General features: G+C 38.5%; 1 protein-coding gene across 1 annotated transcript in view; it reads right to left on the bottom strand.

The window, feature by feature from the left end:
• Nucleotides 1–21947, bottom strand: part of LOC126235262 (nipped-B-like protein A) — a 274736-nt gene extending 252789 nt beyond the window's left edge. The window contains exons 1-2 of the mRNA XM_049943992.1: nucleotides 21800–21947; nucleotides 12081–12259 (exon numbers count right to left, since the gene is read on the bottom strand). Of these exons, the coding sequence (XP_049799949.1) occupies nucleotides 12081–12259; nucleotides 21800–21947 (327 nt within the window). The remainder of the gene's footprint in view (nucleotides 1–12080; nucleotides 12260–21799) is intronic.
• Nucleotides 21948–22517: the final 570 nt, after the last annotated feature.

Consider the following 22517-nt stretch of genomic DNA (forward strand, 5'->3'; position numbering starts at 1 on the left):
TTATGGGGATCCTACAATTTTATCTCAGTAATTAATTTTCTATAATGGGTGGATAAAGACAGTAGGACCCTAATTGATAAAGTTTTCTTTGGTGAAGCCCACAGCAAGAAAATAACTGTCTACCCAAGAACAAATGCTCTCTCTAATCTTAATGAAGAGCTAATTAGGATAAATAACATAATGCCTTACAGTATGGATATTCCTCAGTGGAAATCAGTTATAATTAATGACTCCAGGACAGATGTTTTTAAGAATAGTTTGCAAGAGATGACCTGAGATGAAATTTATAATGAACCAAATGCTAACTTAAAATATAATTTATGCCATGATAAATTCATGTCATTATTTGAAAATAGCTTTCAGCATAAGCAAATCAGAAAGGACAATCAAGTAAAAAACCATTGGTCACTAGAGGGATTAAAGTAGCTTATGAAAGGAAAAGTGGAAAAAGTAGAGGTCCTTCAGTAAGCACACTACAAAAACTACTCAAAATTACTACAAAAGGTTATTTAAAAAATCAAGAAAGATTCACATAATGTCAGAATTCAGTAATTCCAAGAACAGGCTTGAGGCTATATGGAATGCAGTGAAACAAGACAGAAGACAACCAGCCACAGAACAGAATAGTATCACTGTTGAACTGAATGGAAGGGCTATAAATCAGTCACAGGTAGCAAACATATTTCTTGAATGTAATAGGAAGCATAGGGACAAACAGCTCATGGGAAAAATCACAGCAGTATGTTGAAAAAGTAACTTGCATAAAATTCAATCATATTGATGTATCACCAATTTCTACTTCTGAAATTAAGAGAATTATAAGTTCTCTCAAAAATAAAAGTTCATGTGGTTTTGAAGGTGTTTCCAATAGAGTACTAAAGATATGTTCCCATATATAAGCCCAGTCGTATCTGAAATATGTAATTCACTACAAACTCAAGGTAGTTTTCCAGAGATACTGAAATATATGGTTGTTAAACACATCTTTAAAAAAAGGCGATAAGAGAGATGTCAATAACTATCGACCTGTTTCACTGCTGATATCATTTTCCAAATTTTTTGAGAAGGTTTTGCATTCTAAAATAGTATCTCACTTCACAAAAATAATATCCTCAGCAAATCACAGTTTGGGTTCCAGAAGAAGTGCTCTAATGAGAATGCCATGTACATGTTCACTCAAGAAATTTTACAAGCAGTAGGTAAAAAGATGAGGGCTAATAGAAATCCTTGGGTAACAGAAGAGATATTGAATTTAAGTGATGAAAGGAGAAAATACAAAAATGCAGTAAATGAAGCAGGCAAAAAGGAATACAAACGTCTCAAAAATGAGATCGACAGGAATTTTGAGGCCGCTATTGTTAGTTCTATCAATAGTTCTACTGGTGTAACTGAACTTAGGTAACGTAGACGCATAGTTCCTTTCAGTAACTATAAAATTTTACCATGAGTGAAAAGTGTGGGCTCTGTTGTAGGTTTCTGAGTAGTGGATTAAGGTGTGGGATTTGTTCAAAGTATTTTCATTGGGGGAATGTAGTGGGAACTCAGTGGGCTTACTTGTGAGATTTTCTCCTGGGAATGCAGAATCTGTAGTAGGCATAAGTTGACAGAGGAGCAGGAGCATAAGATCTGTGAACTTCAGGTGCAGTTACAATGCACAAAGGAGGAACTAGATAGGTTGAGGAGGGTGAAGGGTGGTGGGGAATGGAAACTGGCAGTTGACAAGAAGGCAACTAGGAGGAGGAAGTATTCAGACAGTTATACTTTGCATAGATGCAATAGATTTGACCAACTGTCAGAGTTGAGTGGAGAGGAGCCTCTTATAGCTGTAGATGTAGGGAACATGCAGCAGTCCTCAACAGTTAGGAGGCCTAGGTCAGTTGCAAATTCTAACAGAAAGAAGAAGCTTCTGCTGCTAGGTAGGTTGCATGGTAGAGGTGTAGGCCAGCAGTTGCAGAAAGTGTTGGGGAGTGAGTACCAGGTCACCAACATTGTGAAGCCTAGTGCAGGGTTTGCTCAGGTGACTGACATCATAGGGGAGTTATGTAGGAATTTTATGGAGGAGGATCAGTGATAGTGTGTGAAGCAGGGAACAGTCTTGATAGGGACGGGGAATATGATGTAGGTGGTGACCTGGTAAAGACAGCTACTCAAACTGGTGGCACTAAAGTGCATTTCGTGCAGCTGTTTCAGCATCGTGATCAGCCTCATCTTAATGCAGCTGTTAGGCGCATTAACATTAGGCTGGGGGCAGAGGGCATGGGTCACATTTCAGTGTTGCCAGTTGGGTCTATCAGTAGATTGGATTTCACTAGGCATGGCCTGCACCTCAATAAGTGTGGGAAGGGGAAGCTTACAGATGACATTGTAGTGGGAGGTGGTGAGATCACTGATGGAAAAATTCCTGTAGTAGTTGGTGTTGGACTGCACCTTCTTTAGACTGAAGTCAGCTGATAGGTATACCTGCTTAAAGGAAGCCCCTCTAACTAAGGGCTCACCTTCAGAGGAAATCATGTTTCGAAGTAGAGAAGGAATTAGCATATTTTATCAAAATATAAGAGGTTTTAGAGATAAAGTTAGTGAACTGCTTATAGATGTTGACTCTGAAATTATTGGTATATCGGCTCACTTAAATAATCTGACAATTCAGAGGCTTCCTTTAGCAGGAAACAGATTAGCTGGCTGTTCTTCAAGGGGTTCCTTGCGGTGTGGGGGAGTGGCTATGAACGTAAAAAACAGTATTCCATTTGAGTCCACAGACAATCACGGCACTGCACTGAACAGATATTTGAATGTTGTGCAGGGGCAGTTGAATTTAATGGAACTAAACTACTAATTGTTGTTGTTTATAGGTGCCCTAACTCTGACTTCAGAGAATTTCTGTTCAAGCTAGAGAGGATTCTTGATTCACTTTGTAGAAAGTAACAGAAATTAGTTACATGTGGTAACTTCAATATAAATTTTGTAGATGATGGTTGAAGAAAACGGATGTTGATAGATCTCCTAAATTCAAATGATCTGATGCAGACTGTGTTTTTTTTTTTTTTTTTTTCCGACTAGGGTGCAGGGGAACAGCAGCACAGCCATAGACAATATTTTTTATTCATTCTTCGTTAGTAGATGGACATTCTGTTAGTAAAATGGTGAATGGCCTTACAGACCATGATGCACAAATTTTAACACTAAAAAGCTTTTGTACTCAAACAAATGTCACATACAATTACAAACTATGTAGGAAAGTTAATCCAACAGCAATAGAAACTTTTTTAAACCTTGTCAAGGAACAATAGTGGCAGGATGTATATAGTGCCGATAACATAGATGATAAATAAAATGCTTTCCTTAACACGTTTCTCATGCTCTTTGGTAACTGATTTCCATTAGAACATTCTAAATGGGGTACTAGCAGTAATAGGCAGCCCAGGTAGCTGACTAGTGGGATAAGGATATCATGCAGAACAAAGCAGGAATTATATCTGTGGTGTGCGTACTGTAAGACCTTCGGTACACACACCATCAGATTATTTGACTTGTCGCTCTAACGAAGTAGGCAAGTGTCAGCAATGTGTCTCGTGGTCTTATCGTGGCGTGTTTACCTTCTGCCGTTAGGTCAGACGATAGAAATGCCACTTGCACACTTAGAGTAGCAGATTGACGGTGACCAACTTTAAAAAGAACTTGATTAATTTTCACACACATTTATTAAAATAATAAAAAATATAGACATTACATAACTTGATTCTGGATGCTGTTTACAATTGACAATCTGAAGTTCCTTTGGTCTTGGTACGTTAATCTTATTCTCACATATCTCTGATACTTGACAAAGTGTCTATACATTTCTCTTCATGGCTATGTACAGGAATATGCTAATCTTATTAGGTGCAGACTGAAACTTGACTACAGACTAATGCAGACTGGTACAGACTGGTGCAGACAAATGCAGACTGACTAATCGGAGGTCTGTACTATCGTTATAATACCTTGAGCGTTCAGGTATCACTGCGCGAGTGTGATCCGCGAGGAGAAAAGGTTCTACGTTAGTAGCAATCTCATTGGCTGCATTACATATTAATACGCGGATCGGCGGAAGCAGAATTTGGTCCGTCTTTATGGCAGCGCCATCTCGTAGTGCGGAGACGGACGAGCGCTGCGCCTGCGCTGTTGTGCTTAGCGGGGCGCGCTCTAGTGGGAAAGTTGTGTACGCGCTGACTACGCGGAACTATGTGCACAACAATATCAAAATGTTAGAAGTAGTCACTATCAAGCAAACAGTATTGTAAGGTGCGTAAAAATGTTATTAGGAAGGCAAAGAGTATGTGGTATACAAATAGAATAGCTAATTCACAGGACAGAATTAAAACCATATGGTCAGCAGCACAAGGTCGACAATATAAAAGTCAAGTTGTAGTAAAAATATTTCTGTTACTGATAAATCAGATATATGTACAGTATTTAACAATCATTTTCTGAGCATTGTTGGTGAATTAAATAAAAATTTAGTTTCTACATGGAATCATATAATTTTCTTGGCAAATGCCTTTCCCAGATTGATGTCTGAAATGCTCCTCTGTGATACAGACAAGAGGGGGATTGAGTCAATAATTAAATCACTGAAGGCTAAGGACTCTTATGGATATGATGGAGTGCCTAGCAGAAAATTAAAGTACCATGCACACATGTTAGCCCTGTACTTAGCCATATTTGTAATTTTTCCTTTAAGAATGGTCAGTTTCCTGAACGATTAAAGTAGTCAGTAGTAACGCCGCTTTATAGAAATGGATAATGTAGACAATTTGAGACCTACTTCTATGCCATCAGTGTTTGCTAAAGTTAGTGAAAAGGCTGTATATGTAATGGCTGTACATGTAAGGATAATTGATTATTTTATATCATACGATTTGCTATCAAATGTACAGCTCAGCTTTAGAAGTCATTTAACAACTGAAAATGCTATATTCTCTTTTCTCTGTGAGGTACTGGATGGATTAAAGAGGAGGTTTCGAAAGCTTCGCATATCTTTTGATTTAACTAAGGCTTTTGATTGTATTGATCACAAAATATTGCCCCAGAAGTTGGACCACTACAGAACACGGGGAGTAGTTCACAATTGGTTCACCTCTTACTTTAGCAACAACAGCAAAAGGTCGTTATTCACAGTGTTGAGATTGGCTGTGATGTGGGTTCTGAGTGGGGTAAAGTCAAGTGGGGTGTGCCCCAGGGATCAGTGTTGGGACCACTCCTATTCCTTATTTATATAAATGATATGCCCCCTAATATTACGGGTAACTCTAAAATATTTCTGTTTGCTGATGACACTAGCTTGGTAGTAAAGGATGTTGTGTGCAACATTGGCCCAGTTTCAAATAGAGCAGTTCATGACCTACATTCATGGCTTGTAGAAAATAAATTAACACTAAATAACAGTAAGACTCAGTTTTTACAGTTTCTAACACACAATTCAACAAAACCTGACGTTTTAATTTCATAGTATGGGCATACGATTTGTCAAACTGAACAGTTCAAATTTCTAGGTGTTCAGATAGATAGTAAACTCTGGTGGAAAGCCCACGTTCAGATTCTTGTTCAAAGACGTAATGCTGCCATTTCAGTAAAAAGAAGTATCAGAAGTGAGTGATCATGCGACATGAAAATGAGTCTACCTTGCGTATTTTCATTCACTTATGTCATATGGTATTATATTTTGGGGTAACTCTTCCCATTCTAAAAGGATATTTTTAGCTCAGAAACGGGTGGTTCAGCAATAAGGGATGCAAGTTCACGAACCTCTTCTCGACCCCTGTTCACGAGTCTGGGTATTTTGACATTGGCCTCTCAATCTATATATCCCTTACTGTCATCTCTTGTTAACAATATCAGCCTATTCCCAAGAATAAACCGCTTTCACTCACAGGATGTATACGTGGACAAGAAAAAAAAAATTACCAGGTTTTTCCTGGTTAAAAATACACTTTCTCCTGGATGAAAATTTACTTTTTCCATGTTAAGTGACAGTATACCTTTCCTCGGAACTGTAAAACTTATCAGTCCTTTGAATGGTTATGGTTTTATATACCGGTGTAGAATTTCCTGGCCCTTAAAAAATGAAACTCAATAAAAATAATAAAAACACATTTTGGAAAGATCTTTGATGTGCAGCAATGTGTACACTGCATGTTTTCGTGATGTGGTCAGCCAATAGCAATATTGCTGTTAAGTAGCCCGTACACACAAATAAGGAAAGTATCTAAGATTAATAAGCTGCAAGAGTAGCTAAGCTTTCACATATAACATTGATGTTTTTTGGGCGTGTTACAATTTAAGATACATCACACAAATGTGCCAGTAAAATTTTTAATAACGACATAAATGATCTTCTGGACTCAAAATTTTTCAAAATGGCCGTCCTCAAAGAGTTGATTTTTAAATGACAGTCAAACGCTCTGTGATTTAAGAAATTCATCATACATTCTCACACATAGTTCATCTTACATTCAAGGAAACTTACTTTGAAAGTAACGCTTTTCAAACAACCATTCGCAATTTTTCCCACAACCTGTTACAAATTGGTTAGTTTCAGCAGTTGCCAGAGAGCACCAGATAGCACGTGTCACCGCACTTGTGCATCTAATACCGTTCGGCATAAAACAAAATTCTCTGTATGCAAGTCTGAATTGTTCAATAAGTTGCTGCAAATTAGGTTTATAAAACCACAACTCTTCCAACACAATCACAGCTGCACTGTAATTAATTTTGTTTCCATAAAACGTCAATGCAAGGTCATCAATACGTTGTTGTGTAGTAGGGACGAGGAATGCCAGGCGTAGATCGTCTGGATAGGTCCTTATATGTTCCCAGTTTTGATAAAAGAATTCCAACGCAGACCTGTCCGGCACGTCTGTGCCTGCGCGTGGCCTTGGAATAGTTTCCAACAGTCCGAAACCGAATAACATAGTACAAATATTATTTCAGCGACAGACAGGTCATCGCAAGAAGACTCTTCACAACTTGGATCCGACGACGGGTGGGATATGCCGCTGTCGCGCCTGCCAGCGGTCCTACTCGGAGCTGGAACGTCATCCGCTTCGGTGGCCCCAGTGGGGGCCCCTTTAGAAAGTCCGCTGGTACAATGAGACCTTTCGGTCCAAAATGGTACGCAAGCGTCAATTATATTTATATGGAGATACGAATATAGGAAAGTCTACCCTAATTGAAAGGGTTGTTTCACGTAGACAGAATGTATTTATGCCCTTTTGTTCCGAATTCGGATTCGGTGGATATGATTCACGTGTCCATCATGTAATTTTATTTGAAGAGTTTGATTGGATTCGTTGGCGTCCTTTTGCGTCTATTTTGAAGAGAATCGTTGAAGGACGTCCAGTGACAGTAAATGTAAAGAACAAGCCTGGAATGACTATAAAACATCGAGGGCTCGTTATATTCGTATCTAATGATTTTAATATAGGAGACGAGGCTATGATATCTCGTTTACTTGTTGTACATGCTGACTGCCATATTCTTCATTGTTTGAATATTAAGGAGGAGATGGCGTCGGAACCGTCGGACAATGAGGCCGAGGAGGAGGTTATCGATCTATCGTCGGATGAGGACCCGGATGTGGAATCGTCGTGCGCGTCCGAGGCGATGGATACGCCGACGGAGATTGCTGACTAGACCATATTTTGGTAGAATGTGTAGATGGAGGACGGAATACACACAGGCTGATTCAGTGCGGTTTGAATATGGGAAGATGGGAGCATTGGAGAAGTTCGATGAAAACGCAGAGAATTTTAGTAAACTTAATGAATACAATATTACTGACGAATTTAAATTTTTCGCTAACAAATATGCAGGTGTTATTATTAATAAAGTTGTTACGTATGTGTATAGAATTAACGTAAGGGTAGAGAGATTAACATTGGATGATAAGGCAAATAAGAAAATCTTTGAGGACCAAGGTGTGCTTGAGAGGGTTCGTATTGCTTGTAGTAACAAATTAGGGCCGTTTAGTTTGAAGCCCGATAAGTCCTCAGGTGTACCCTGGCGGAAGTATGGGCGGCGTACTGCATTTAGATTTGTTACATATTCTAAGCCAGAATGTAGTGCTGATATTTCAAAAGTTAGTTCATGTTTGTACGTGTAAAATATTAGAAGACCTCACATTATGTCATATAAGAACAAAGACATCAGAGGATACTCCCAGAGCATTGGAATTTCATGAACCATACTAAAATGCATAATTTGGCTTAAAGTGCAGATTCAGATTCAGATGTAAATTTTCTTGGAGTAGCAGTACTGTTTTATCATGTTTGGTTCTTTATTATGGCATAATGCCATATGTGCTACAAGATGAAAACATACACTTTTGAAATGCAGTGAACAGTTGAAACTAGCCAGTAGCGCTCAATTAAACACTTCTTTTCAAATATTTTGATTGCCTCAATGGAAAAAATTAATAAAAGCCAAATTTGTTTAACAAACTGACAAAAATTAATTCATTGTTCTGCAAGGTGATTAATGCTTCACTGTCAGAAAAGTGGAAATAAAATAAAATCTGAAACTTATAACATATTTTAGCCTACTGGAATTATGTTAATGTATTTTACTTCACTTTATAGCTCGCGCCCACAGAAATCCGTTTTGTTTTCATTTGACGTGAGAGCAATAAATGAAGAGGAAACAGCAAAACCACAAAACGGCAACTCAGGGCACATGGAGATTGTCCACCTCCCCACTACAACTCAGGCTGCTCGTGCATCAGCCCTGGATCAATGATATTCCGAAGCGCAGCAATACTAGATAGTCCCTTCTGTCTTCTAGATGCAACAGGGATTCCCTTGGCTGAGACACCTCGTTCACTATGCAACATATTCAAAAATCAGCTTACGATTCACTCAGGTATCAACTTAGAATATGTTCAAAAACCAACAGGGATGCGTTTCAAAATTATATGAGTAATCGACAGACCAACATGCACTGCATACTAGGCGCTTTGTGAAACAAGGTTTTTTTCCTCAAGAATACGAATTTTCTGCTTGCTGCTATTGTTTATACAGCTAACAGCCACATTTCTGTAGCCAGAAGCGGGAGAAGGTACTACACATGCGAGACGCAACTGTGCATGCCCATGAGCCCGCTCACAACTGCTCAAACGCTTCTAATGTAAACAGCTGTGATTCTAGCTCATCGGAGGCAATTTGTTGTTATGAATGCATAATCATCCTAATCCTTTGACGCATTTTGCTGTTGGCAGATGTTTGTATGAGCATTGTGTTTTGTTGTTATATATGGCGCATTTCCTTTGCAACTAAAGTTTTATTTTCAATTTTTTTGCTCTTGTTTATGTTTTATTGCTGCAGTAATATACTGCAGTGAGGGGATAGAGTAATATCCTTTATTACAGTATTGTTTCCTATCAGTCAAACTTACAAAAATTTAACCAAAAACTAAAACAAAAAAATTAACGGAATTCTAAAAAATTCCCTGGTTTTTCCCGGTTTTCTCCCAGATGAAAAATTTTCCGGATTTTTCCCAGATCTCCCTGTTGTCCTGGGTCATATACACCCTCACTTAGTTAATACTGGGCACAAATCAAACCTGCATTTGGATTAGACTTCCTTAACTTTTGTGCAGAAATGTGTGCAGTATACTGTTGCAACAATTTTCAACAAGCTACCGCTTGAATTCAAAAATCTTAGCAGTAATCCACACGCTTTCTGATCAAAACTGAAGAGTTTCCTCATGGGTCACTCCTTCTATTCTGCCAAGGAGTTTCTTGAAAAATTAAGCTGATTCTTGTTGTATTGTTGATTGTGTTCACTTAAACTTATGGATTATTTGTAATTACTTTTATGTTGTAATTTCATGTACTGACATGTTCCATGATCTTTGAGATTTTGCTCCTCAATTTGGTCCTATGGAACTTGTCGGGAGAGGAGGGGGCGGAGGGGGGGGGGGGGGGGAATACTGCCAGCGAATCTTACAATTTTTTTCTTCTTATCATCCATACTTTCTAATATATAAACTACTTTCGAAGTTCTAAAATGTACTAGAGTAAATAAAATGTCTATAAAATGCTGCACTGTACAATGTACACGCTGTGAAACAGTTGCAATTCCTCAAATCCATTACCCGTGGTCTCTGGGCTGCTGAGGAGCACCACAGTCTTGGATCCATGGATAAACCATGAAAATCTGCCGCATTACGCCACAACACAGACACACCAGCCTCAGGGCAGATCTGTGAGACTAGATCTGACAGGCAGGGCCCACACATTAGAGGGAAATTATGGGCTTCAGATCGGCAGGCCCAATTCGTTAGAGATACCCACAGAAATGACCTGCTGTTTTGGCCCGTCATGGAAGTCCACTCGTGCGGCCAGTTATTCATGTGTCACAGCTAGCATGTCGATGAAATGAGACCGTGGTGATCACCCACGTAACAGATAACTTGTGCAAATACTATGAGAATCAATACTAATGAGGATAGGTGGCAACTCACCGTAAAGATGACTGCTGAGCCACAGACATGCACATAGGAAAGTCAATCACACTCTCAACTAAATTTTTGGCTGTAGCCTTTGTCAGTAAACGAGAGCACACACACAAATTCACACAATCACTCAGACATAACTCACGCACACATGACAACTGTTTCCAGCCGCTGCGTCAACAAGCTCTGAGAATCAGATCCTGCTGTGGAGAATACCCGTTGGCTTCAAAAACTATCTTCAAGTTTAGAAGCTCATCCTGCAGACTGCTCTCATCAGCAATGATGTGTGCTCTGTGAAAAACGATCTGAAAACATTCATCATCTGCAATGGATGGTGACAGCTATTTGCAAATAACTATAAATCTGTATATTTTGGTTTTAAATATAATGTACGTCCCAATGTTCCATCATCTTTGTGCCAGATCAAAACATTAAAAAATGGAAGACATCTCTCCTTTTCGATGTCCATTGCAAACTGAATTTGTTCATGGATGGAATTCAGATTGCGTGAAAATTGTTGTAATTTATCTTCCCTGTGTAGCCACATTACAAACATGTCGTCAACATATCTCTAGAATACTGTGGGTTTTAAGGTAACTGATTCCAGCGCCGTCTTACAGAATATTCAATTTTTGATCTTTGATTATTTGCAAAATTCAGTCCCATAGTTTTGTACCCATCATTTTTCTCATCGCAGAAATGCACATTTTTACTAGAAAAACGTGTCGATTTACTTCAACCTAGAAAATTTCATTTTTAGCCAATTCTGGCAGACTCTGTGAAACCCCACAGGAATACACATAATATTAGCAACATAGTTTGTGTCATGTTCTCAATTTTACTGTTATCCAACACGTAGTTAAACAGACTTACTCCTTTCCTCATTATAATTTCATGTTCATTAATTTTGCTTTCTTTTTGGTTAACATGTCTCAATTATTATTTCTATGCACATCTATAAATAGTTGTGCTGGACAACGCTTCAGGCAGCTAGAGGTTGGCATTCATTACATGAACAGCATACAATTGGTACAAAGTTAAACTGAACACCATGCTTGACGTCAGCCGCTACACTTTTAGCATCTATATGTCACTAGCCAGTATCAGTCAATCTGCGGTTCCCAGTCACTTATTAATATTTCATGATTGCTATCAATAAAAATGTATGATTAAGTTGTGAGAGAGTTAAATAGTCAAGCTGTACACATACAGTTAAACCATTTGCAGCAGCATGTAATTAGCCTGAGAGTATCAGATGTCATGTGAATGTTCTGTAAGTATGAACTAATGTGTTAAGAAAGTATTCATGTAATTGTTTGCTGAGGAGTATAATTTACTGAGCTTGTGCAAACACTGAAACTCCTTACTCTCAGAAAGATGATCATCACAAAATCAGAACCGAGCTTCAATAAATGCGAGGGAACTGAAAACTGTGTGCAGTATGTAGTGTATGTTCTTCAATGAATGTCAATCCAGTCCATAAACAGAAGGAGATGTTATGTGAGGCCACTGAAGGAGAATAGATCAGATAGGTTAAACCAGCACTAAAAATCATCACTGAAAATAGTGCTCAAGTCCAACTTAAAACTTACAGGATCAGTTCTCACAGAGACATAAACAGCAACACGGATGTTCATTTGCAATGCACTGAGCAGCTTGATGAGTTTCTGTGATGGCACTGCATGAATATAACCTCGTTCCTTAAGCTCAGCTGCACAGCTTTTCAATTCCAACAAATTCTCATATCTTATTATGGCATTTTTTGTGACATCTGCAATTAAGAGGGAAAATTTCTTATTTAAACATAAACAATGTACAAAAAATACAGACATTTGCAATATACTGAATAAAATAGGTGACTACACTGTCCAACACCAGTCATGAAGTAAATTTAAGTCACAATGTGTAAAGAATGAGAATAAGTTCTGCTGCAGGTTGTCTGCTTGTCATAAAGAAACATCATCAATACACCATGTATTGATGGAAATAAATTCTGACACTGCTTTTCAGAAAACACTGTGACACAACTGACCAAAAATACAATTAAAAGACTACAATGAAACCCTGGTATGGCATATAATTAAAAGGTTACAGTTAACAATGTAGGAAAAGATAGATTGATACTTACCATAAAGAAAACCCTAATTTGCACACAGGCACAATTAAAAGACACTTACACGTAAGCTTTCAGCTTCAGCTTTCTTCAAAAAAGGAGAAAGACACACTATTCATTCACACATGCAAGCACCCTCATGCACACATGAATGCCAACACCGGCAGCTCAGGTCAGAACGCAACTATGAATACAATTACAACTACTGGAGAAAAAAATCTGCGACATCAGATGCTGCATCAACGATCTGTGCAGTCACAAAGCCCATGTCGTGCATAGATGATCATTGATACAATGTGACTCGAAAGCCGATGCAATTATCCATGCACAACACAGGCTTCGTGACTGCGCACATTGCTGATGCAGCAATTGATGCCGCAGATTCTTTCCCCCAATAGTTGTAATTGTATTTATAGTTGCATTCTGGCCTGAGCCACTGGAGTTTGCAGTCATGTGTGCATGAGGTGTGCTTGCTTGTGTAAATGAATGGTGTGTATTTCTCTTTCCTACAAAGGCTGAGCGTGAAAGCTTATGTGCAAGTGTCTTAATTGAGCCTGTGGGCAACTAAGTGTGTTATCTTCATGGTAAATTGCAATCTACCTTTTTTCTACAATGTTGATATTCCTACTTCAAGTTTCCATTGCTTAAAGGTTACAGTTAAATAATACTATGTTAGTCAGTTATTTGCATGTTCCACAGACCACAATTGTGAGCTCTCACTAAGATGTAGAAAACATCAGCTAGTTTACATATGCCATATACTTTATATTTAAGAGTATGCCAATATCCTGGTCTATTGCACGATAATCTTTTATATTGATCTTAAGCTATTATTTTCAATTTTCTTTTTTTTTATATGGATATGTAATTTATATCACCAGCTCAGTCAATTCCCGCAACCATTCTGTTTTTGTGACTACTGTGCTACTTTTGTGTCTAGATGGGTGCCAGACACAAACATCCAGTTACTCAATTGGGATCACCACGCATGAATTAACTTTTAGAAACTTTGCTGCCCCTCATATGTAATAGATGAGTCGAAAACAGTCATTGTCTTTCGTAAATTCCACTCCAAGGAGTCATCACTATACCCCTCAGTAGTCAATCCCACTGGTGGTAGGTCTATAAGAGCACAAATTTTCTATCAAGAGAGGGAAAATTTGTTAAATCACAGGCATTGGTAACTAAAATTGCCATAATATTCTGCACTAGTGCCACTGACAAGAATGCCACAGAAGACAGGAAAATTTACTTCTGCACTGTTATTGAATATTTTAAATTGAAGAGCTGAACCAAAACAGGATGGATTGAACATACATGCACTGCACTAATAACGAAAACTATTTCTTTCGAGACAAGCTATTACCCAGTGTTGCCCAGTTAATCTTATTTCCCATTAGGAAGGAAAAAGAATCAAATGCACCTAAAGTGAAAATCAAAGTAGTTTCATTTGCATGTTTCAAATCATATGTATAGAACAGAAATTATAACATAACTTCATCAAAAGAAAAATTTGCATGAAAAAAAAAAAAAAAAAATACAGAATTACAATGTGACAGAAAAGTTACCTTGTACACATCTTCAGGAGGGGAAATTCTGAATATCATCAATAGACATACATAAAATTACAAAAAATAATCCTAGCTCTCAGAACTACCTGTTCTATTTTTTCCCCTAATAGTATATGTCTATCAGCAGTACTTAAAAGAGTTTTGCCTCCTGAAGTTAGAGTCTGGCAATAATTTTGTCTCTAAAATTATTAAGTACAATTTTTACAAATTTGTAGTAGTAACAATATAATACAAAACTTGGCTATAAGCAACATTTTTAGTTTCCCCAACAAGAGTGAGATTTTAAAAAATCTTGAGGTTCTACATATGTACACATTATGTGTAATGAAAGATTAGCAATTTCTAAGAACATAAAGAAGTGGAAAAATGTTTCTAAAAATTTGCAAAATGTTGTACACATTTAAGTTTGACAAAAACTTAAAATTACCTTTTCACAGCTTACTCTAAGTTAACTTCTCTTGATGAAAGTGGTAACAAATTACTGTCCCATGTTACTTAATTTTCATCCATTACTTTTTGGAAAACATATGGCAAAAGAAAAATAAATAGTTACAAAATGTAGCACTAGATGGCACTGTAAGCACCATAATTTAACAGTGGTCAACTACAAATGACAAATTAATCATACAACTATGCCTAAGGTGTACGTTTGACGTTAAACAAACTGTACTACTCAGTGTGCATGGGTGTACAGGTGTGATACTGTTAGTTACATAAGCCCATCCACCACGGCAAGGTCAGATCACATTGTATGAGAAAGAACAGTTTTCAATTGTCCTGAGGCCAAAAACAGCACAAAAAGTATCACTCACATTGGTTTCTGATTATCCTGAGGCCAAAAACCACATCAAACATCAATCACATCGGTTTTTAATTGACCTGAGGCCAAAGACCGCATAAAAGCATCTATCACATCAGGTTTCAATTGTCCTGAGGCCAAAAACCGCACAAAAAGCATCAATCAAAATCAAATTGGATTATTAATTTCCATGTGACTGGCGCAAAACATGTTCAATATGCCGTCCACCATTTTCTGCAACAAGTTGAAATCAAGAAACAGCATGTTGCACAACTGATCGAAGTGTTTCCGAGGTCACATTCAGAATGCGTTGCGCAATGTGTGCCTTCAATGCAGCTATGTTTGCAATCAGAACACTGGACACAACATCTTCCAGACAGCCAGAAGTCACACGGATTAAGATCAAGTGATCAGGACGGCCAGGCCATACGGAAATGGCGGCTGATAATTCCAGCATTTCCAAAATGGCGCTTCAGCAGCTGCTTAAGTGGATTTGCAACGTGTGTAGGTGCGCCATCTTGCATAAAAATAATCCCATCCACACTGTTGGAGAGCTGGAATGACGTGATTGTGCAAAAGATACTCATAGCGCTTAGCAGTGACGGTACAGGTAACAGGACAGGAAGCACCTGTCTCTTCGAAAAAATATGGCCTGATGATAAATGATGCCATAAACCCCCACCACACAGTGACCTTTACAGGATGAAGTGGTACTGGTTGATATGCATGTGGATTTTCCGTTCCCATATTCGACAATTCTGTGTATTGACATATCCTGTCAGATGGAAGTGGGCTTCGTCTGTCCACAAAATCTTTCACGGCCAATCATTGTCCACTTCCATGTCAGCAAGAAATTCTACAGCAAAGGTCTCTCTTGCTGGCAGGTCAACAGGAAGCAACTTGTGCACATGGGTAATTTTGAAAGAATAGCAAAGAAGAATGTTTCATAGGATTTTATGGTTCAAATGGCTCTGAGCACTATGGGACTCAACTGCTGTGGTCATAAGTCCCCTAGAACTTAGAACTACTTCAACCTAACTAACTGAAGGACAGCACACAACACACAGCCATCACGAGGCAGAGAAAATGCCTGACCCCGCCGGGAATCAAACCCAGGAACCCGGGCATGGGAAGCGAGAACGCTACCGCACGACCACGAGATGCGGGCATATGATTTTATGCATCGTGCTTGCGGGTATGACCAATGTTCGGGCAATTGTCCGTGCACTACACGTTTGTACACCACCACTCATCTCCTCCTGCATTGCTGTGGCCACTGCTTCCACTGACATTTAATCAATTTGGTTCCTCCCTCTACCAGGTTGCACACCAAAAGAACCCGTCTTTTCGAATATCTGAATCTTTTCTCCAAACCCACGGCAGTCATCGGACCAATGCCCTTTTTTCAAAGCCTTCAGTGTCCGGAACTTCTACAGAGCAACGTGTGCACAGTCATCATTCTTGTAATACAGCTTTACAAGCAGCACACGATCCTGCATTGAGACAGTCATGGCGAAAATTGCAAACACAAAAGGAGAAAAAGCCATGTTCCCAGCGTGATTATACCAACTTCAATGGGTCGTGCGCATGACCGGTGTTTTCATTTACATATTCTGACACATACATCACCATCTATTGATCAATTTTCACACTATTTTTTTTCTTCTGCCATACGTTTTACCCCTTCTCCAATAATAATCCGTTGCAGTTTGATGTCATTCTGACCAGTGATGTTATTTCTACAGTGTTTTGAAAGTTTAACTTCATTTATAATCACGCTGTAAACACAGACACACAGATACACAAAACGCAAAATCATAATTTGGAAATATTTATTCTGACAAGATTAGGGCCATCAGGCCCCCTGTTGCATCTGACCAAGCAATCCTCTTATTATACATTACATTCACTATGGTACATTAAGAGGTCTTATACAGAGTGGTCACGAACAGTGTGAAAAGCTTGTAAGCGTGATGCAGGGTAGGTTGTGCTGAAAAATAATTGTTATGAGAAAACTGATATATTGCACCATTTCTGAGATAATTAGCACTGAAGGTAGACAATCAAGTCATTGCTTATGCAAATTCAGATGGCCTGCAGAGATGGAGTCGTCGCATTGGCGACAAATCATTCGTCATCATCATAACAAAGAAAGCGATACAAAAATTGGACATGGGATGGCAGTAAGGAATGCATCTGAGTCAAAGGTGAAGCAGTCTTGTGTGCTATCATTTATGCTATGAAAAGAGCTGTTAGGGATTGCAGTTATCGACCGCGGTCCGTACTAGTACTGCTGGACCCGCGAGTCGAGACTAGCACCACTAGCACCAATCCACGGCTTGCAACAAGTCTCTAGTGTGCACTTGACCACTCTTGCTCGGGACGTCAAGTAGGGAAGTAGTATAGCCTTCAGCTGATAGGAAGCAACCTCTAACAAGGCACTTAGTTAAAGTATGGCATATGTGATGCCTCTATAGCTCTCTGTTTGTAATTATATTCCTCCTGACTATGAAGACTCCTGTACCACCAGTTCAGTACACTATATTATTTTTTACCAACGACTTCTAATTATTTTAGTCATCATAGACCCAGACCATGCAGGCAGCTCTTTATCGACTACACTGACAAATCTGCTGTACATGCAAAGAAGAGATTTGTATGTTTCTATTTTGCATTGGCCACCAGTCATTCGCATTGGTGACGAATCATTCGTCGTCATCATGACAAAGAAAGCGATACAAAAATTGGACATGGGATGGCAGTAAGGGATGCATCTGAGTCAAAGGTGAAGCAGTCTTGTGTGCTATCATTTATGCTATGAAAAGAGCTGACATTAATTGTATCTGGCAGGCCGCTGGAATCTGTGTGCACAATGGCCTGGTTGGATAATTTCAATGCTAATTGACTTGGAATTGGAGCAATGTATCAATTTTTTTCCTAACACTTATTTCTCAGCACAAGCTACACTGGAACACTCTTACAAACTTTTCATACTGTTTCTTACCACCCTCTTTAAAAGATGGAAGCAATCACTTAGAAATAGGTATACACAAATAGTGGAAACTTTACTAGCTACTGCAGAAGAAAATGTCAGTTTATACTCATTCATTAAAAGTTGTACTCCAAAGACAAATTACAGACAGGTATATTTAAAGTGAGGACCCTGGCATCAATGAATGTCTGAGAGTGCATCAGAGAGGAAGTGATGGAGAAATGGAAGAGAATGCAAGTAATGACAGGAGAAAAGAGGCGGAAAGAAAATGACACGATTGGCTGAGAAATGGAAAGAGAAAGGAAGTATCACTAGGAGAAGAATGGAGCATTTGCTTTATTGTTCGACTGAGAGAACTGGCTGTGTTTGTGTGTGTGTGTGTGTGTGTGTGTGTGTGTGTGTGTGTGTGTGTGTGTGTGTGTTTAAGTTTTCCAGAGTGAATGACAGCTTGTTCCAAAGACAGACAACAGCAACAGAGTAACAGTTTGTGAATATTTGTTTCATGGATGGGCACTGCTAGAACAATGGATAAATGAGTCTTCCTTATATGATTATGACAAGATAACAGAGCGCATGCAAACTGAGAAGCAGATGAAGTAGATGTAGCGTATGGTAACCACATAATTCTTCTGGCTGCAACCACTTTCACCACATGTACGAAGGACTGATGTGGTTGCAGAAGTATTCATCGTTAGTTCTAAGTGTCTAGAGTTTTCACTTCTTGTACAATTTTCGATTGTATCACAGTAGTAAAGATTGATTACCCACTGTGCTTTTGAACTATCGATGACTGACAGATCTCTACCTTTTTATGCTTGCTTCCCCCTGACAGAGAACACATCACACTTCTCAACATGTGAAGTCTAACTCATGGACTACATTTCAGTTTCAGTGGGAGACAGCACATCAGACTTGTTGGTTAGGAAGATGTAGAGGTGACTTTGACATTTCTGGTATGTGTCTTTCAGCTGCCTTTCCAATACTCCCATTTGCAGCAGTTTCCAAATGCCTGACAGCAGTCAAGGAGATGTCCAGTTGTTATGAACAACCACTAATTCATCACATTCCGAGAACAGTATTCTGGTTGGGCTGCACTGTGATTGGGTGCAGTGTTTTACAGAACAGCAAATAAATAATTTTAAACTAAGCATGTTGATTCCCTTTTAATTTCTGTATTCATAACGAGTATACACGGATTACAAGTGAAACAAAACATTAGCATCCAAGAAAGTATTTTCTTTTATAACAAGAGAAAACCCCGAGATAAAATTTACTACTTTCTGAAGCTACTTGGAACTTAAAGTCTCAAAGTTTAGTTTTTCTGAGGTTAGTATCACTAAAAATCTCATGTAACACACTCAAAAACAGTGCGAATTTACAAAAAATGCAGACAATATATACTGCCGATGAAAGGTGAAGCTAAATGTAATACAATATAACACTTACAGTAGGTACAGAACACAAAGTCACAAAACAGCAATCAACTTCTTAAGAGCTATGTTTACACTGTGCACAACTGGGCATAAGGTTTAGTTTGGAGAATCTATAAAATATCATGGTTAAGAATAGAGCTAACTCAATTGCAAATTCTGTACAGAAACTGACAAAGATTCCACCAGGCTCTGAGGCCTTGTTCAGTTTCAGTGATTTCAAGTGGAAGACCTTCATTGATTTTTGGGCAGTAGCATTAGATCATGTTGTTAAGAAAAGGTCAAATTCCAAATTATTATCACAGCATATGGAACATTCTGTTGTCTAATACATTTTCAATAACATCTAGGTTCATTTTGCTACTGACTAATACTAGTGATATGATCCTAAATCAGGACAAGAATCCTTTTTCCTAACACACCTATATGGAAGTGAAACGTGGATGATAAATAGTTTAGACAAGAAGAGAATAGAAGCTTTCAAAATATGGTGCTACAGAAAAATGCTGAAGATTAGATGGGTAGATCACATAACTAATGAGGAGGTATTGAATAGAACTGGGGAGAAGAGGAGCTTGTGGCACAACTTGACTAGAAGAAGGGATCGGTTGGTAGGACGTGTTCTGAGACATCAAGGGATCACCAATTTAGTATTGGAGGGCAGTGTGGAGGGTAAAAATCATAGAGGGAGACCAAGAGATGAATACACTAAGAAGATTCAGAAGGATGTAGGCTGCAATAGGTACTTGGAAATGAAGAAGCTTGCACAGGATAGAGTAGCATGGAGAGCTGCATCAAACCAGTCTCAGGACTGAAGACTGAAGACCACAACAACAACAACAACAACAGACCTACACCAAATTTCACTGCCACTACAACACACTCAGGCAAAAACTGTGCAATGGGCACTTTTTTTATTAGCACGTCTTGCAGTATGACTTTTCTTAAATAAAAATCTCTTTTTGTGTTCCAAACAGCAGTGGCAGGATATTTATTAATTTAGTTTTTAAAGTTTTTGCATCACACATTCATTCTTGTAAACAATGGCTTCTGACTAACAGCTGACCTGAAAATGGAAGCCTATTGTCCCTCAATGAACTGCTCTCCCACTGTCCTCTTATCCTGGGTTGCAACAATAGTCCTGTGCAATGACTAACAAAGGTATCTAATAGCTGACAAATATGATACCTTTTGTAGTTTGGAAGACACCATTATCTAATTTTTTAGATCTCACAGAGTAAAACTTAGATGTAATGCTTCTCTGATATTTCCTGATCACAAAAACATGTGACACTAGTGACATCTCTTTGATAGAATGCCTGAACTTGTGGGCCTCTACAATTGCGCACTCTCTGAAATTAATTATTCAGAAGACTAATTTGGCCAGAAGTTCAATTGGGTATAGCACATCATGACGAGGTACATGCCATTACTATACACTGACGTTTACATGAGCATCAACAGTCGGAAGGACGAAGCTTTCAAACATGTCATGCGTAGCATGATAGCTTCCTATCATTCTTTTTTTGTTCGGATCTGCTTATGTCGCCTATAAACTGCAACTAAGTGCCAACCAGGACTGCTCATCCATTGGTAAAGTGGCAGGCCATGTAGCCTTGTGAAGAGTTTCAGGTAACCAATGACAATGAGAAATTACGGTTTGCTTTTATTGCTGAAACTTAAATTTGTCTTGAGTTTGCTCGTAGACATTAGCCTTAAACGCCATGAACAAAGTGACCATGATTTTAGTTCTGCCACATACTGCTGATTCCCATTTTCTCGGATACATTATGAGGTTGCGGTTAGGTTAGGACTTTAGTCTAAATTCAGGACTATAAAATGCATCGTCTGCCACAGTTCAGTAATAGGTTCCCAAAATCAGATGTCGACAGATCATCTCCCATGTCCGTCATACGTCGAGCCGGCTGCTTCCAACATCGGTCTGCGTTACACATCAACAGCATTTGTGGAGTGACCCACTGTGTTGGTGGTTTTAACTCTCTGAGACTGCAGATGTGCATGCAAGTTGCGTTTACTTGTGTGTGTGTGTGTGTGGTAGTACTGCTGACAAAGGCCTCAATGGCCAAAAGCTTTAATTGTGTGAATCTTTTTGTTGTGCCTATCAGCATCTCCGCTATATGGTGAGTAGCAACTTTCCTTCTCCGGTATTGTTACATTCCATCCTGGATTTTCCATTGTTTAAATGTTTTATACAACACATTTTATTCTACTGATTTTATTGTCTGAATTAACAGCAACATAATCGTTTTTCACATTTTAATACTGGTTTGGCTCTAATCATGACTGTGCTTCCCTCTCTCTTTTGTAGAGCGATTTTTCTATTACACCCATCCATTCAACAGCACTACATTCTAAAGGAATGTGAAGTTCACAGACACAACTGACCTGAATCTGTTTTGTAGATTACATCTGTAGACACATCAGCAATATCATCTACCAGCTGCGTAAACCTCTGATAAGCCCTCGCTCTCTTCACTTTCTCAGGATCTATTTTGTCAACTTCTGGTGTCAATATCCTCATGAACTTTTTCATTTCAGCCTATTCTTTTATTCTTACATTCACTTCTGAAAGAAATAATGAACATCTCAAGTATTAGGTATGGTACCAATGCAAATACTCTTCATTATTTATTACTAATCTATCATTATTTAACCATTACAAATGGTATTATTATTATTTTATTATTATTATTATTATTAGTAGTAGTAGTACCAAAAGTAAAATTCACTTGAAGGAACTAAAATTACAAGGACACAATGGCTTGCCAGCTCCTATCTTCAGTAGCTGAAATTCCCAGTACTGCCAATTGATGCTTTCGGTACTATGATAAGAAAGTTTCCTCTGGAGAGGAGTGTCTTGTTAAATTGCTAACCTTTTTTATTTTGGAAACAATAAATGAAAAAAACCAAGTAGTAATGGTTTTTACTTGTGCTTAGCAGCAAGCAGTTGTTGGATTGTATTTCCTTATTTATGACCTGTCCTACCTATTAAGTAACAAAAGCTGTATACTTTGTGTGTCTCTTGGCAGTATTGGGAATTTCAGCTACTAAAAAAAAAAAAAAAAAAAAAAAAAAAAAAAAAAAAAAAAAACTATTCGTAGCT

Source organism: Schistocerca nitens, chromosome 2 (assembly GCF_023898315.1).
Source record: "Schistocerca nitens isolate TAMUIC-IGC-003100 chromosome 2, iqSchNite1.1, whole genome shotgun sequence".
NCBI classification, from domain to species: Eukaryota; Metazoa; Arthropoda; class Insecta; order Orthoptera; family Acrididae; genus Schistocerca; species Schistocerca nitens.